This window comes from Lipophrys pholis (assembly GCF_963383615.2).
Source record: "Lipophrys pholis genome assembly, chromosome: 7".
NCBI lineage: Eukaryota > Metazoa > Chordata > Actinopteri > Blenniiformes > Blenniidae > Lipophrys > Lipophrys pholis.
This window is the reverse complement of record NC_137638.1, coordinates 13,042,518-13,059,317: the sequence shown is the minus strand read 5'-3', so window position 1 is coordinate 13,059,317 and position 16,800 is coordinate 13,042,518. Positions and strand designations below refer to the sequence as shown.

Below are 16,800 nucleotides of genomic sequence, written 5' to 3'. Positions count from 1 at the left end.
TGTGTGTCTCCAGGTGGTGGATCAGTCTGGTGTGGCTGATGAAGCAGCATGTGTTCTCAGCTCACTGGAGCTCCGACTAAATGGAGGAGGCTGCTCATCAAGCGACAGGGTTCATCTCAGGATCGAGGGACTTCAACACACCATAACACATAAGCATTCAGCGTGAAGCATTCAGCACACTCGCAAGCACGCCGTCTCAAACAGGTGAGAGCACACACACACACACGCACAGTACGCACACAGCAGTGAGCTCATCCTCGTCTCAGGGTTTTTTCGAGGCACATTTGCAGAATGACAAATTGCTGCGCTGTTGTGCCGATATGCTGCGGAACAATGACAGGAGTGTGTCAAAACAACACAGCGAGGACAGATTATACGTCGAGGCTACAATTATACGTACGCGCACACAAGTGCGCGCGCGCAGCACAACTGCGAGGCCCACAAGGACACTCGAGCGGTGACAGATCACATTGCAAAGAAGCAGCAGCAGCTCGTACGACGTGTCGGCGTCCTCCCACTCATATAATTGCCTCACAATATAAATCCTTCACGCTACACATGCTGACTGCACAATGTAGGTTTTGAGGGGAAACCAGATGCACGCCGGCTCGGGTTTTTGGTGAAATGTTATTTTTTTGCTCAGAATCTATTTAGAAAGTCGTAAGTGTGAGATAAAATGTTGATGGTCATTGTTCATGTGTGGACATTTCTGCTCATTGAGATCAAGACTTTGTTGATTGAATCTGTTAAAACGTATCTTATTACTACTGGAGTCAAAAGTGACGTTTCAAAAAGTACATTTTGATTCATTTGGGACTGTTTATCTCATGACACACTTGATAATGTGATTTGGTCCATAAACATGACATAACTTGTTATCTTTAAGCTTTGGGATCGTCGGCGTTTCCTCTCGTGCATCCTCTCACAGTGAGGTAGAAATGACATTTGTGCAACGGTGATGTGCAGAAGTCGGCGAAATTTAAAAAAGCAGGCCGCTGAACTAACCCGGGGTCAAGGAGTTAAACAACCCCCTACTTTCGTGAAAATAATATATATATATTCTAGAAGAAGACAGTCGATGCAAATTGAATGACTGGCAGGGGAAGCAAAGCAACTCAGATGCGGCATCAGTGAGCGCAAATGATGTAAAAACCACCGCGAGGAAGTACAGAATGACCTCACAGACTTCTGAAATTACATAAAATAGTCATAGATACACAATAGATCATCATAATCTGGCCATCTACGAATGGGAACAATTGTATGTTTTCTTCTCGGCTAAATAACTCGATGCAGCAGGAAAATGTCAAGCATTAAACAAAAGAAAGAAGTTTTCCTTCTGATGGGATCAGCAGTTATTGTTCCCATCACTCCAAACAGCTTTCTTCTTATAGGAGGCATTTGGAGAAAGGCTGAAATTAAACCTCCAGCATCTGCTCTGGGTTTGTGAACAATTCTACATTTGATTGTTGATCTTTCGTGGATTCGTCGCACAAAAAAGGAATAATATAATAATAATAAAATACTATAAGCATCTCGGATATAAGAGTCAGGCTGTGTAACGGAAAGGAGGCGCTCAGAAAGGAAAGGCGTAGTTATTTTGGGAACACATTTTAATAATTTTTTTTTTTTTTACATCAAAGATTTTCAACATAAAAAAAATAATAATAAAGTTGACATGTTCACACTTCTTCATTGAGACATATAGAAAAGCCCTGAGAGACGGCGGCTGTTTATTTTCCAGTTTCATTACAAACCAGAACATTACTCACCTCCAGGTATTTCTAGTCCAAACCTTTCACATTCAGAAACCTGACTTCAGACTAAACAGACATGGAGACACACGGCTCAGGTTCTTAAACAGACACGGGGATGCCGTTGTGTTTTTACCCATTTTACCCATTTCTCCTTTTTTCACTTTGTAGTCCTTGTCACTTCCACAAAAAAAAAAGAGTGATGTGTCATTTTCCTTTCTCTCGCCAGCGACTCTTCACGTCGTCTCGCTACGAACAGCTTGTGCAGTTTGTGGTTCACACGCCAGCTTTCGCCCGGAGACTCAAACCGACAACGACTGCCTCGCCACACGCGGCCAGTTTTTTTTCTTCTCAGCTGGAGCGAAAGAGCGCAGCCCTCTGGTGGTCCGAGAACTCTGCACGGACCGCCGTCATCCATGTGGCTGGGAATCTGGGAGAGAAAGAAGAGGATGTACAGACTGGAGCGGAGAAGGTGTGGGACATGAGGACGGATTGGAGCTCACCGGGCCCGGAATAGTAAAACTACAGCAGGATAACATTTAGAAACAGACTCGGACGCTCGCTTTTAGTTTCAGTACCTGCTGTGAAGCAGGAACGCTGAACTCCAAGTAAGTCCGGTGTCTCTAACTGAGACCCAGACATACAGCATGTAGTGATTTTCAGGTTAAATGATCTGACGCCACACCAGGAAGAGACCTGGAAACTAAACCGAAGGTTGTGAGAGATTTTCCTTTGCTGCAACTTTGTGTTCTAAATCTGTTCCATGCTGTCGCCATAGTAAAGGTTATTTTTGGAGTATCTCTCTTTTTTTGTGTGGTAAATTAGTCACTTCTCTGTCTACACAGACAAATCTACAATCAAATAGTAACTCAGTTGGGCAAAGACGTTCAAATCCGCCACGATAGTGTTCATGCTTTGAGCGCTGTACTCAAACTCCACCGTCCAAACAAAGCTCGGTGCTTTTTATTCCACAGCAGAGCACTTGCTGGTAAATTTGCTCTGCAGCCTCTGGATGAGCCACCTTTTTTTTTCCATCTTGAAAAGAAACCCTGTTAAAGAAAATGCCTCCTAGCCGCGCTCCGGTCTGGGATGTGTTGAGGGGGGAGGAGTCAGTTGGGACTGAGTGTTTGTTTCTGCTCAGGTGGTGAGTGGACCGGACTCCTGTTCCTGCTGAACTGAGCCAGTGGTTCTATAGGACTGATTATCAGCTCAGTAGGCACAGGAAACCAAGCCCAGAGCTCTGCTCACTCGCTCTCCCGCTCTCTCTCCCCCCTACTCATGAAGTAAACATTTTCTTTTCCCTGCAGAGTCTGCATATAAGCTTTGAAGCAACAAAAACAAAACGCAGAGCGACTCTCGCAGCTCCTTCCTCCCGTTTGGCCCCAAAAAACTAAGAAGAAGCCCGACTCGTGGAGGTTCATCCTGCCGGCGAAAGATGTGGCCGACACCTGGGTGCCACGGTGTCGAGCGAGACGTCTGCCGGCCCGTCGGAGCGAGATCCCACACTGCTGCTGGCAGGCCGCGTCAGAAAAATTCAAAAAATCCATCCAAAAACACATTCCCACACCTTTTGTGTTGGAACCGCGTAAACTGCACAAGCAGCCAGTGAAACTCTCAAACTGAACCCGGCGCGACGGTTTTCTCCTGTTTACTCGACGCTAAAGTTGCGTGAAGAGAAGATAAATGTGGGCGAGTGGGACCGACGAGTTTATTTCTGGTTTCTTTATACAAAGTCGCTTTATTCCTTTGATGTGCCGAGAACCATTTCCCTCCCATTAGACTGCAATAAATCACCTTTTAGATTTGGGCTCTGGTGGCAATTCCTTTCTTTTACAGCCCTTTGATGGTCATTACTCTTTTAACAGGCCCTAAATATAGGTCTAAAAATGGCAGACTCCACATGGCCCTCATTTCTAATTCACACATCTGTCCTCGTTTAGTCGCCATTTTGTCGTCGTTCAATATAGCGTGCTATAATGCCTCCGCTCAGCCGCAGAAAAAAAAAAAATAAAAGAGGGAAAGACTGGCCAATTTTAAAATACATACCCCGCCATCTGTCACTGTTTTGATTGGGGAGCAGTCGGTCCAGAACAGTATAGATTGGCATTACAATTCTCCATTTAAAAAAGCAGGTTTTTGGCACGGTCCACCCGCGTCCCAGCAGAGGTTACACCGCACGTTACTGGTTCAAACTTTCAGCGTTTCAATCGCTCCATTAATTCTCGGCACACAGGCCAGCTGCAGATGCTGGCGACTCCAACGTTGTCCGACGAGCACATTTAGTCTTTCTGATATTTGTTCGGTGGAGACGATGCAAATAGAGGGGGGGGGGGGGGGGGTTGCATCACGGTGCCAAAACCAATCTGACTTGGATTTATTGATCAGTGTGTTGGCAAGCGGTGCAAAGAAGAGAGAGAGAGAAAAAAAAAGAAGTCAACCCTCCGTGATAAACTTGCTCGTTTCTGCTGAGAAAATTTGTATTGAAGCTCGTCTTGACTGATTTGAATATCTTTTCTCACGAGGCCGTGACGCCCAAAACAAAGCAGATGTTCAAAACGACGGCATTTTGTTTGGGTTTTACAGCTCATAGCTGCTTCTTTCCTGTAGTTTTTCTTTCCTTCTTGGGTCCAAACAATAGATTCTTACGTTGCATGATAAATCTGCTGTCCTAAACAACGAGTGAAACTGACACCTAAGTCATGACAGGACCTTGAAACCGTTGTGAGGATTGCCATCTTTGATGCATCGCTGTGCTTTCTCTTCACAGGGTGAAAATGTGAGAGAATTCGTCTGCCTTATGGGTCTCTGTATCTTGGCTCTTCCTCGGGCTGAGATTAGATCAAAAATCAATACATATCAGGCCGGGAAGTCCAGACAGCACTTTTCCCTGCCAGAGTGATTTTAGGTTGAAAACCTGAGGCACTTTGTGCATTAAAGTCTGATTATGAGAGCTGATTTTATGATGGCCCTGCCAACCTTTAGTTTCTCTTGTAGCGTGCGCCTCTGCTGTAGCTCAGATTTTCAACTGTTAACTTAAAGAAAGGCTTTGACATTTGGGCTTATCATGTTTCATGCTGTGAGGTGGATGGGGAAAAAGAAAAAAAAAAAGCCCCTAACACAGGTTAGAATTCAGATCGCTAATCTGAAGCTACATCTCAGCATTTCAACTGACTTGTGAGGTCGTTTAACGGTCAGTACAGACTCAAGAATAAGAAAGAGTCCCTCGTATAATCTGTAGTTAAACCAACAAGTCAGGTTACGTGGCACCTGTAGCACAATGTAAGTGTAAGTTCTAATCTAATAACCTGATACGACCTCTAAAACCACCATTATGCTCGTGTCACTCATCACACGCCATGTTGAAAACACAGTTCACCGTCATGATGTCTGCCTAAAATGTGGACGTCATGTTGACGTGTTCCTTTTGGATGTAGAGAGAGGATGGTGTACATTTTGCTCCTGGTCTAAATGGGTCAAAGCTTTACAGAGAACTAAATTAAGTTTCCTCAAAAAATTCCTTCGGGGGTATTAAAAAAAAAAGTTTCAATTTAATTTACAAATGTCCTTTATGTTTCCTCTTGCCTGCAGTGGGTGGGAATAACGGCCAAGTGCTGATTTATTCAGAATTTGTTCCGCCACTTATGTGGGTCCAGGTAACGCTGATAAAGCCGATTGCCTCTGCTTAGAAAGTGCCGGATGATTGCGCAGCAAAGTACTGAGAAAATGTGATGTCACACCACTGGCAGACACCAAGCCTGCTGTTACAGGAAGAGAGCTGGAGTGGTGGAGATGAAGGACGGCGATGATGAGGGCGATGATGGCGGCCGCTGCTCCAGGATTGATTAAATAACCGTCAGAAGCATTAAGCAGTGTTCGGGTCTCCCCAGGCCTCATTAGCACTGCGAGTACAGCCTCTCTCCCGGGACACTCGGCTCTCACCTTCGCGAGAACTACAGAGCGTGCAACCGCCATCATCTGGCAGGATTATCTTTTATGCCAGGTAACTAAAAGGAGACTGGAGCAGAGGGGAGGAGGTACAGAGAAGAGGGAGGGGGAGATGAAAGGGGGAGAAGGAACAACAGACAAAGCAGGAGAGCGTAGCGTGGCGCTCATTAGTCGTGTTGCACGCCGCTTCAGATTTGCAAGACGGGCCCGCGCGTCTCATTCTTCTGAGTCGGACGGTCTCCGTGGAGAGTTTTACAGAAATGCGAGCGGCCCTGGAAGAGAGGGGAGCTGTCTTGGACCAAAATGCAGAAAAGAAGAGGAGCGAACTCCAAAGAGGGCACGGACAAAACAGTCCTGAGAGTGAAATGTAGAACCGCGCGTAAGATATATTGGAAGTTGGGAAATAGAGCTCGGCTGTACACAAACACGCACGGGTAAAAAAAAAAAAAAACCTAACACACACTTCTTCTTTCTCTCCTTGCTTTGCTCCGGTTTGCTGTCTCTGTCTATGTCTGCTGGTCTGGGTCATGCTCTCCTCAGGTGCAGAACTTAGCCACTGTGAACAAAGAGGAAATCAATCACTGTTCACCAATCAGCTAAGCTCTGTGTCTGGCTGGAGAGAGGATATGAGAACCTGCGCGTGCAACTCTCACACACTCACACACTCACACACACTCCTATGTGTGCATTCCAATGAAAAAAACCCCCAAAAAAAACCCCACAGTGATGAGCTCCCTCATCATCCTTTTTCTTCCAAATCACCGGCTCCTCAAACACAATCACACACGCCCTTGGATAATCACGTATTTTTTAGTCTCTAAGTTTAGGGACGAGGACGATCAGAGTGAGGGTGTGTGAGGGGGCAAGTTACTGAGCGTGTGTGTGTGTGTGTGTGTGTGTGTGTGTGTGTGTGTGTGTGTGTGTGTGTGTGTGTGTGTGTGTGTGTGTGTGTGTGTGTGTGTGTGTGTGTAGGCAGGGTTGAGGTTGCCATAGCAGCCGGCTGGGTCAGGGCTGTGTGGTAATCCCTGGCAATGTGATTTTATCATAAGTCACAAATCAGCACGCCAGGAACCCTCACAACCCAGACATGAAAGAGCGAGATCTGCTGTCCTTTTTTTTTTTCCCTCTTGTCACCTACATCCTCAGATTCAACTAACCTATAACATTTCCAACTTTCTCCTCTGTTCCTCCACTTTGCTTTCCCCCCCTGAGGTGTGCCGTCAGAGTGCAGCCGCGAAAGACCAGACCTGTAGATCCCCACCCCCCCCACCCCCGCTGCACTCTCACACTCGTTTCTTGGTTACCCCTCTCCCAGTCTCCCATTCGCCACGCTCGGCTAACCCGGCGATATGCCCCTCATTAAGCGGATCAAGAGGGATTCCAAAGGCATGTACTGGGGGGAAGAAAAGAACAAGGGAGGGGAAAAGGGGAAAAAACACACACACACACACACACACACACACACACACACACACACACACACACACACACACACACACACACACACACACACACACACACACACGCACACAGTCACAGGGATGGACCACCCTTCTCTTTTAAAGGGTTGTGCTTTTTAGGTTTAAAAACACAGAGGAGGGAGTGCGCCCTGACAGACATGTTGTTTTCAGTTAAAACCCTCTCAGCCCGCCTCGGCCTAATCCCACTGTACTGTGGCCTCTGTGTGAGGATGTAAAAGGGTACAGGGAGGACCGCTCTACTTAAGAAAGGCTGGCGGGGGAACACAAACTGAGCAGTAAAACATAAATCCATCTCCCCACAGCGCGATATGAAAAAGCAGCAAGGAGGGCCATTCATCCATCATTTTAATTGGAGAGAGATCTGGACCCGAGCTCAGTTGACCAGCATGATCCACTGATGTTTACACGGCCTTGTTTAGGTCAGTCCGATGGGAGGCGATGGGGAGAGTTGGGGTATTAATCTCTAAATGCCTCTTTTCTTCCTCTGCTCATTTTGCTGCTCCTGTACTTGTGCTGAGACTCCACAGGGAGGTGTAGCGAGCGAGTGAGTGATGGTGACAAGCGATCCATAGGCACATCCAGATAGGCACCACGCACACGCACACGCACACACACACACACACACACACATAGGTGTGTTCTGTCTGAATGTTTGTGCTGCGCGTGTACGTGCCTGAGAGATTTATCAAGACTGAGCCAGATGCAGAGGACTTGTCGAGAAAGCCTTTCACATCCTGTGCACATGCATAAAGCTGTCTGCGTGTGCGTGTGTGAAGATAAAAGCCCGTCTCGCAGAGGCTCGCTCACATCCTAAAAAAGGATTTAGTGCAGTATATCACTCAGGCTGATGTGGACAAGTATTTACCAGCCAGCCCCTCATGACTCAGGTCTATGTTGACCAACGCTGCAAACACCCATCTTGACCCCTCCGTTGAGTGAAGAGCACCTGATAGGTGAACTCAGAATTACAAGACGGAACAGGAAGTTTTTCCATTTGGTTCCAGCAGTACATGCATATTCCCGGAATAAATCCCCTGTCCCTCCGCACGCTCGATTCCACAAGCTCTTTCGAGCACTTTATTTAAGAAAGCTTTTGGCGAAAAAAACCTTTACTGTTTTTTTATGAACATCTTGTGTTCTGTTTCTATTGCACCCATTTTATGTAGCGCTTTACAAATAAACTTTACTTACTTACAACAAATGAGCACTCACTGCACATCTTCAGGGTTTGTCTATATTTTGAAGATTTGCAGTTCAAAAACCTAAACATTCATGAGAAAATGAAGTATTATTCACTCCTCGATTCATTGTCTGATGTGATATTTTAGGTACTTTACATTTACAAAACATGTTACAAAACGGAAACCATTAGATCCTGTTTGAATGTGATCACGGCATCCCATCATAGCTATAACACCGAAGAATCGTTGGATTGCTGTCCTTCATCCTTTTAATTGCTCGCTCTCATTATGGAAAGGTGAATGTCCGTAATAGGCGGAGTGTTACGTAAAGATCAGTGGCTCTATTCACTCCAGACCTCCCTTCTGCTCTTTTCCTTCCACTCCGAACCATAAACTGCGGCTCCGTCCTTCATCTAGTGACACACCAATAAACCCCTCGCTGTTCGGAGTCACCCAAAAGCCCGGGAGTTGACAGTTATGGTTTTACACACACATGCGGAGGAGGAATTTCAGGGTCAGCAGTACGAAAATCACCTCATGGGGCAGTGACCATTCGGGGGGCCCCAGCAGAAAATGCTCGCTGACCTCTTTCTTTCTCTTCTTCTGTCTTTTTCTTCTTGTTTGTTTGAGGAGGACATTCCCAAATTCCTTCTCAGGCAAACACATTCTGACGGCGCTGCTGTGAAACCGTGGAAAAGCCCCGTTATCGATACGCACGCGCAAACAGGACACACACCCATCGAAGGAAAACAACGTGTAGGATTTGGAGGGAGGGCTGACAGCATCGGGTTCAACACTGAAATTTATTTACAAATAAGGTACAGACTGGAGGAGCTACCTTGTCCCAATTATTTGCAAACTACAAGTAAATCATAAAGGTGATGTGAGTAAGAACCCAAACATATAAATTACTAAAGTCATTTAAAGCTGCAGCATATCAAATGCATGTTTGTTGATTTATAAATCTATCAAGAGACATTTGCATATATGATTACACACAAAAGTCTCATTCATTTGTATGCAGGAAGGGCTCGGTCTCAGTTTGGCCTTCTAACATTACATTTCTGTTCCCATTCCTGCTTCCTGGGCACATATTAAATGAATTTGGTGTCATTAAAACTGATTACCTTTCGATAACTTCAAAAAAAAAAGAATGAAAGAAAGAAAGAAAAAAACAACAGCCTGACAGTGTCGCAGTGTGAAGTGATTAAATAATACTCATTATTTGGGAAGTACTGGATTACATTTCAGACTCTCCGACGCTTCAAACCGAGTTCTACTCCTCCGTCCCCATGGATGGATCAAATAACTCACCGGCCTGATATCAGGCAAATGGAGCAGCAAACACGAGGCGACTAAAACCTCTGAGAGGATCATTTGGAGTCTTATTCTATGAACCTACTCGGGTATATTGTTACATTTGTGATTCAGCAAGTCTCCCGTTTGGAGATGATGTAATCTGGGCTCATATTCTGTGTAACTGAAAGCCCATGAAATGACGATGAAACCGGAACCAGTCTAACGAGAAGATTTATGTGGGCTAACAAATGAGAGACAAGGAATTAACAGAAAAAGAAAACTACAAGGAAGTGAAAATCAAACTGCATGAGCTCCATGTCCTGACAGTGAGAGCCCACCAACACAGAGAATTATGCTGAGACAAGTTCCACAGTGAGTCGGGGAGAGAACTGAAAGCGAGACTTCACCTCCAACGTCACAGGACCATCTCCTCCACCACTCTGCGTGCTGATTGGTCCATTTCTTCTTGGACTAACAGGAGGCAGCGGCGGGCCAGCGCCTGCTGCTTGGGGTCCTCCTGAAGCATAAGCTCCCCATACAGGTACACCCCCATGGCCTTGGAAACAAAAGGAAACACACGCGTGTGTTCTCTGAAGTTGTTTTGAAGCTTTTACAACACAGGGTGAAACACAGCGGCTGTATTTACTTGGTCATGAACCAGGAAGTGCTCCACATCCCCGTAGGCCTGAACGGCGGCATGTTTGACAACCAGCTCACACCAACGATGTCTCACCTGGACATAAAAAGAGAAACTAATGGTTAATGGAGTACAAACGATTGTAATATATATGAAGCTAAAAACAATCAACAACAATTTTATCTCACATTCACTCAGTCATTCAGACATTAATGGCGAGGGCTGCCATGCAGGGGACTCAACCATCCATTGGGAGCAATTTGGGGATCAGTACCTTGCTCAAGGGCACTTTGGCATATGAACATGGGTTTGAACCTGTAACCCTTAGTACCAACTGAGCCACAGGTGACCAAGCTCATCTGACTGGAGGGTGCAGCGCAATCTGAGGATTAACAAAAACTGCATTTTTCTTATACAATCTAAAGTTCATGTCTAAAAATGGAGTGTGTGTTTTTGTGCCTGCTTATTGGTCTGTGTGTGTGTGCGTGTGTGTGCGTGTGTGTGTGCGCGTGTGTGAAAGCCAATGCCTGGCCTTTCTCCCCGAGGATCAATAGGAGCTCTGTTGCCGCGGTTACAGGAGAGATCAGAGGCTGGCTCTGTCCCTGCCTCAACCATCATCCTTCATCATCTGCTACGAGCGTGCACGTGAACACGCCGCGAGTCTGTGCACGTGAATATGGATGTACTCTTGTAGAGGAGACAGACAGAGGGTGATAAAAGAGACAGAAAAGCGATAAAAAAATTTCCAGTTGAAAAATCCTTTAAAGCTCTATCACTGCTTTAAAGCCTTACAGTTTCCCCTGGCTATCTTTTTTTCTTCTTCTTTTTTTTTTTGTGGGTGTTTCAGCCCTCTCCACAACTGTCTCCACACACTGGATAATAAACTAGTCCTTTGAAAAGGGCAGTAACCAAACATGGGATTTTTTGGGGTGAATGAATCCATTTGGACGAGGTCTTAAAGAAGCTTCACAGATATTAATTTTCTAGAGAGTAGTCAAGTGTACCTGAGTGCTTTTTTTTTAAATATATATATATATAAACAGAGTACAAACTCCTAATGGGAGGTTTTTGTTTGTTTGTGCCAGAAACGAAGCAGCATTAAAATGGAGACAGAGCAACACTCCACTTACAAGCACATTTAAATCCTCACATTACCTCTGCTACCTACTAAATAAACATGACTTTAATTGGTCTCACAAGAGCTTTCTAGTTCCTCTTTCATCCAAATTTAAAGTCATCCTGCTTCAATAAATTCCCAGCCTCATTCTGTACGCCTGCACCGACCGTACAGCAAGCAAACAGCAAGTTTAGAGCAAAAAAGGGTTTTGTTTTGGGGTTGTTTTGTTTTTTTTGGGTCCCATAGCGAGAGCAAGGACGAGTGTGTGTGTGTCTGTAATCATAGGAGTGCACATGAATGTGTGTATGAACAGTATGTGTACACTTTAGTACCAGCCCTGCCCCTCTGGCCTGCGTAGACCCGGCAGCTGTTACTTGTGCTGGGTTACATTCCTGGGGAGAGCCCTGGGGCAGAGCAGCTGTCTGCTGCACCTCTCCTTACCCTCTTTTACTCTCTTTCCTTTTGTTCTGCCTCTCTCTCTCTCTCTCTCTCTCTCTCTCTCTCTCTCTCTCTCTCTCTCTCTCTCTCTCTCTGACAGCACATGCAATTACACAGTGACATTCCTTCATTTATTACTAACCCCCCCCCCCCCCCCCCCCCCCCCCCCCCCCCCCACCCCCCCCCCCCCCCCCCCCCCCACATCTCCACCACCACTATTACCTCTCGCAACACTAACTAACCCTAAACGCTTCAAATGCTCCTTGAGTACTTTGAGGGGTATGTGCACCTAAGTCGCCATTGTCACGAGAAGCGTGCCTGAGTGAAGATGCCACTGTTACAGCTGCCCTGACCTGTCCGCATCCTGCATACCAGCATTCTGGAAGCTATTCTTTTTCTTCCTGGGGATTAGATGAAGAGAGCGTCTCCACCCTTGCGTCTGCCTCGATAAATATGAAGCTGCAGGCATGCAGGAGCTGGATAGGTATTCATGCTTTGTCCCATTGTAAAGAAGCGTTGCCTCGGGTACATTTTATTTAACATTGGGTGCAGCGAGCCAACTGTTTCTTGGTATTTGAAATTCTTATTTGTGTAAGGACGTGTCAGCGGGTCAGAAATATTAGCAAGAACAAAGACTTTGTGTCGACAGCGCGGCTGCCAGATGTATTGCACATTTATCCTTTTGTTGCTGAAGAATGAATGAACTACAATCAATGAAATGTTTGTACGCGCCATGCATTTGGGAACCACTGAGAATGCATGAAAAAGGAAAAGAAACAGGTCACAGTTGTTTCTCGTTAAAGTTGGGTCCACGAAGAGAAAGAACACTGTTATTTGGAAGCGTTTCTTCATTTATTGCAAGTCGATTGCATTTACTTTATAAAAATCTTGAAGCAAGTTTACAAAATATTTCACTAGTAAAGACCAATACAAAATGTCAATAAATGTGTTTCTTCTGACATGTCTTACAATCTGGATCATCGTTTATCTCTGTGGTTCCCAATTCTGGAGTCGAGGAAGTCTTCGCCTACTCAGAAGATATTAAATCAGATTTTCACAGGACAAAAGGAAATAAAGTAGGACACTTTATAGAATTTACAGCAGAACTGAAAAAACTGTCCATTGTTTTCACTTTGAAGGACAGTGAGTGTGTCTTTTAGCATTCTGACTTCAAAGAAAAAAAAAAAAAAAAAAAAAGATTTTGATCCACTAATTTAGCTGTTTGTTTCTATAGTTTCTGTATTCCTTTTATGTTTGCACACCACTACGTGATCTAAATGTAGCATGAGCTATTTTCCTATCTAGTGTCCCCAGTGGCATTACAAGGCCTGGAAGGGATTTCCTCCCCAGTGACGATTCCCAAGGTTTTCATTTTTACAACGCGAGTGTCGCGTTCACGACGAGCTCCGGTCTGATCTAAGCACGAGAAGCCCTTTGAGAGTGTCAGTTTGATTCGAGTCCACAAATAAACTCAAGATTACTTTTTAAAGTCAGTCCCCGGTTCAGTCTGGGTGTCTTTCCCTTCGCTGCAAGCTGATCCCAAGCCGAACGCCACGTTTTACACAACGAGACCTGTGTGGCTGGCCAACAAATGGCCTTCGATGCGCGGACACACGCGCTCTCACAAACTCCCTCACGTGAACATGTCACACATCACATGAGTCTCATATGAAAGGAAGTGGGCCAAAGTCACGCAATCCCTCTCCATACATGCAAACACATGCTCCCGGCTCCCAGACGCACTCACACGCACAAATTCTGAAGGCAAAGCAGGCGGACCGCACATCTACAGGCGGTCAGCCGCACGTGTCCTCTCAAGGAGGCTCACACAAATCACACACACACACACACGCACACACACACACAAAGTCAAGCCTGCATGGTGGTTTTAACCCAGAGACAACATGCTTTTTCACTTTCAGTGAGACATGCTTAGCAAGCAAACAAGTGGTGAGAGCAGATGTCAGAGTATAGCATATGACAACCCAGACATTGAACGTTTTGCAGTTCTCTCAATGAAAACACTTGAATTCATTTGGCATTAAATCCTCAGAACGGGCAGGGATGGCAGACAACAGTGAAAAGTCGTCTTTATTTTTCCCAGATATTCGATCAGTCGCTTCATGACGCATTGAGAGAAATCGACTATCTGTCTCTCAGAAGTCATAACAGCCTTCTCTATCACCCAATACCTTCCACCCTGACAGTTTCGCACTCTCTCCGAGGGGCCACAGGAGCCGAGCTGCACTCAGTCCTGTATTTATCCAAGAATTCTAAACAGATCAATCGTCAATCATCGAGGAGAAAGCCAGACAAAGCAAAGCCGAGTAAGACGAGGACGGAGTGGGGGGGGGGGCCTAGAAATAGCTCCAGACAGGGAGGAGAACAAATGGCCACATTTATATGGAAAGACGTAGGTGATTAACCTCTTCTGAATGAGATTACTAACATTAGGACTGGGCCATTGGCTTCAGACAGGTGCGTGCAGGTGTGTGTGTTTGTGTGAGTGTGTGTGTGTACGTGTAGTAAGTGTGTGGTTTCCCATGCGTGACCATGTGCGTAATAGCCCTGCGTATTTTTAGCAAATACTGAACTTTTTTTTCTTTTCTTTTTTTTCTCTCTAGAAATTGCTGATGAAAACCTGCTTTTATCTGCCAGGAAATCAAGACTAAAGAGGCTTGAAACTGGAGCTGGATCCCGGGCCGTACACAGAGGGGCTTCAATGTGTGACAGTGAGGCCAACTGCTCCAATTAAGACAAAGGGCTTCATGCAAAAACATTTTGGATGTAGATTTCTGTTTTTTTCTCAAGTCAACTCTCCCAGCTTCAGAGGAACTATGCAAATAACCCTCGTATATATGACGTATTTCACCTGTTTGAAAGTGAGTGCAGGTTCGTGGGAACTGCAAATCTGCATAATCATCGCCGTGTTTATTCAATTTAAGACGCTCACGGAAGTGATCGTTCAAAGAAATGGCATCAAAGAAAGAAAAATTACTCTACCAGTTTAAAGATGGAAACAAATACTTTTTTTTTTGAGGCAGGAATAAAGTACCTGCAACAATCAAGCAGGAGAAAAAAGAAATAAACAAGCACTGCAAGTGCCTCCTGTGGTGTGCAGTGTTACAGAAGTGAAAGTATATCTAATCCATGTAACATATACAGAAGTATTCTCCAAGGAAACATTATTACCACAAGAACATTTGACTTTGCGAGTAAATCTATAATTTGTCATTCAAAGAGTAAAACATGATACATTGTGACGCTAAATTTGAATTGAATGCTTTAAAAATCTAAACTTTACGTTCGTGCCTGAGTGAAGATTTAAAATATGTCAAAACCATTTATATGAATAAAATATGAGGAACTATTTACAGCATCCTTAAAAAAAAAAAAACTCATTAAATGACATTTTGGCCATCTGGACTCAATACAGTTTAATAAAGGAACCACTTGACAGACAAAACATGCGAGTCCAATTTTATTCAGTATCATGCAAACAAAAAAGCTCATATAATTAATAAAACTCGTAAAAAAAAAACAAAAACAAAACAAAAACTTTACAGGCATTAAATGGTTCGTTTCGAGACGAGCCGTATGTTAATGATGGATGTGAGCGAGAACAATTTACCGGTGGTTGAGTTCAGTAAACAGTGGAGCTGTATACAAACATGGGGCACACACAAAGAGCTGAAGAACACAAACACACAAACATTGTTAATAGTGCCATTAAGGAACTTTTGCGCGGCACTAAAACATGAAGTGAATACTTGTGGGATTTAGTCAGTAATGGCAGCTGTAAAGAAGAGAGCTGCTATTACGGCAGAATTTACTACACATTACTAAGCGCTCCGGCTCGGGGATGTGAGCGGAGAGGAAGCCTTCCACTTTTATTAGAAGAGGAGACTGAATACATGTGCTCTCTTGTCTGAGTGCGTGTGTGTGTGTGTGCGTGTGTGTTTGTGTGTGTGTGTGTGTGTGTGTGTGTGTGTGTGTGTGTGTGTGTGTGTGTGTGTGTGTGTGTGTGTGTGTGTGTGTGTGTGTGTGTGTGTGTGTGTGTGTGTTTGTGTGTGTGTGTGTGTTCTTACCTCAGCATCACGCGTTTGCAGACCGTAGATTCTCTGCAAAGTGCGCATCGATGCCACGCTCAGCTCCGGCTCCTCCAACAAAAGCTCCAAAAGCATGACGAGCTGGTCCGATGTCAACTGTGGAGACACGACAGATCACGATATTTAATAGTGCCGACTAATGCCAGCGCTCCCCTCATAACAGATATCGAGACACATTATTGAGCTTTATGAGCAAAAGGAAGTGACATTCCTCTCACGCCGGCAGCTTTAAACCAACCAAACTTGCAAAATTATCAGTGAATAACAGAATCAGGTTACATATCGGATACAGTTCTCCTACTCACACGCAGATTTACATGATTTTTTTTTTCCCGTAAAGTTTCATTTTCTTCTCGTTGCTATGAGAGCTTTGATGAAAAAAAAAGGAAAACCCACATCTATACGAGTCGGGCAATTAATGCAGCTCTTTCTAACGTAGGAAACGGTGGAATAATAAAACAGAGCTGACATGGTAATTAAATAAATATGGTAAATCAAGTGAATCTTGCACCACTGGGAAATATTACAAAAGAGGCGAGCAGACAAAGGGAAAATGTTACAAATTAAAATGGAGGAAAGAATGTGAAGTGAAACAAAGCAATGAAGTTGTCTTTGTTGATCTTATTGCTGAGGAACAAAAAAAAAAAAAAGAAAGAAAGAAAAGGGAGAAATGTTTGGGGACACATCTCATCAGATACGGATGATCTGTGGGACATCTATTCTTTGTAGATTATAAGATTGCAGTGATGTCAGAGGCAAAACATCTGAGGAGACTTTCAGGAAATGCCTCAGTGTTGCCAGCGGAGCATGTACTGATTGTGTTATCCTCAGGTGGACCT

The 16,800-nt window shown here is 44.7% G+C and overlaps 2 protein-coding genes across 4 annotated transcripts in view; one reads left to right on the top strand and one right to left on the bottom strand.

Moving 5' to 3' along the window:
- Positions 1-2,551, top strand: part of fancc (FA complementation group C) — a 34,872-nt gene extending 32,321 nt beyond the window's left edge. For both annotated transcript variants that reach the window (XM_080466978.1, XM_080466977.1), the window contains exons 15-16: positions 14-204; positions 1,984-2,551. In XM_080466978.1, coding sequence (XP_080323104.1) covers positions 14-166 — 153 coding nt within the window. In that variant the 3' untranslated portion in view covers positions 167-204; positions 1,984-2,551. The remainder of the gene's footprint in view (positions 1-13; positions 205-1,983) is intronic.
- aopep (aminopeptidase O (putative)) overlaps positions 1,603-16,800 on the bottom strand; it is a 77,803-nt gene continuing 62,605 nt past the window's right edge. For both annotated transcript variants that reach the window (XM_080466976.1, XM_080466975.1), the window contains 4 exons: positions 15,941-16,057; positions 10,307-10,393; positions 10,068-10,216; positions 1,603-2,184 (listed from right to left, as the gene is read on the bottom strand). In XM_080466976.1, the coding sequence (XP_080323102.1) occupies positions 10,076-10,216; positions 10,307-10,393; positions 15,941-16,057 (345 nt within the window). In that variant the 3' untranslated portion in view covers positions 1,603-2,184; positions 10,068-10,075. The remainder of the gene's footprint in view (positions 2,185-10,067; positions 10,217-10,306; positions 10,394-15,940; positions 16,058-16,800) is intronic.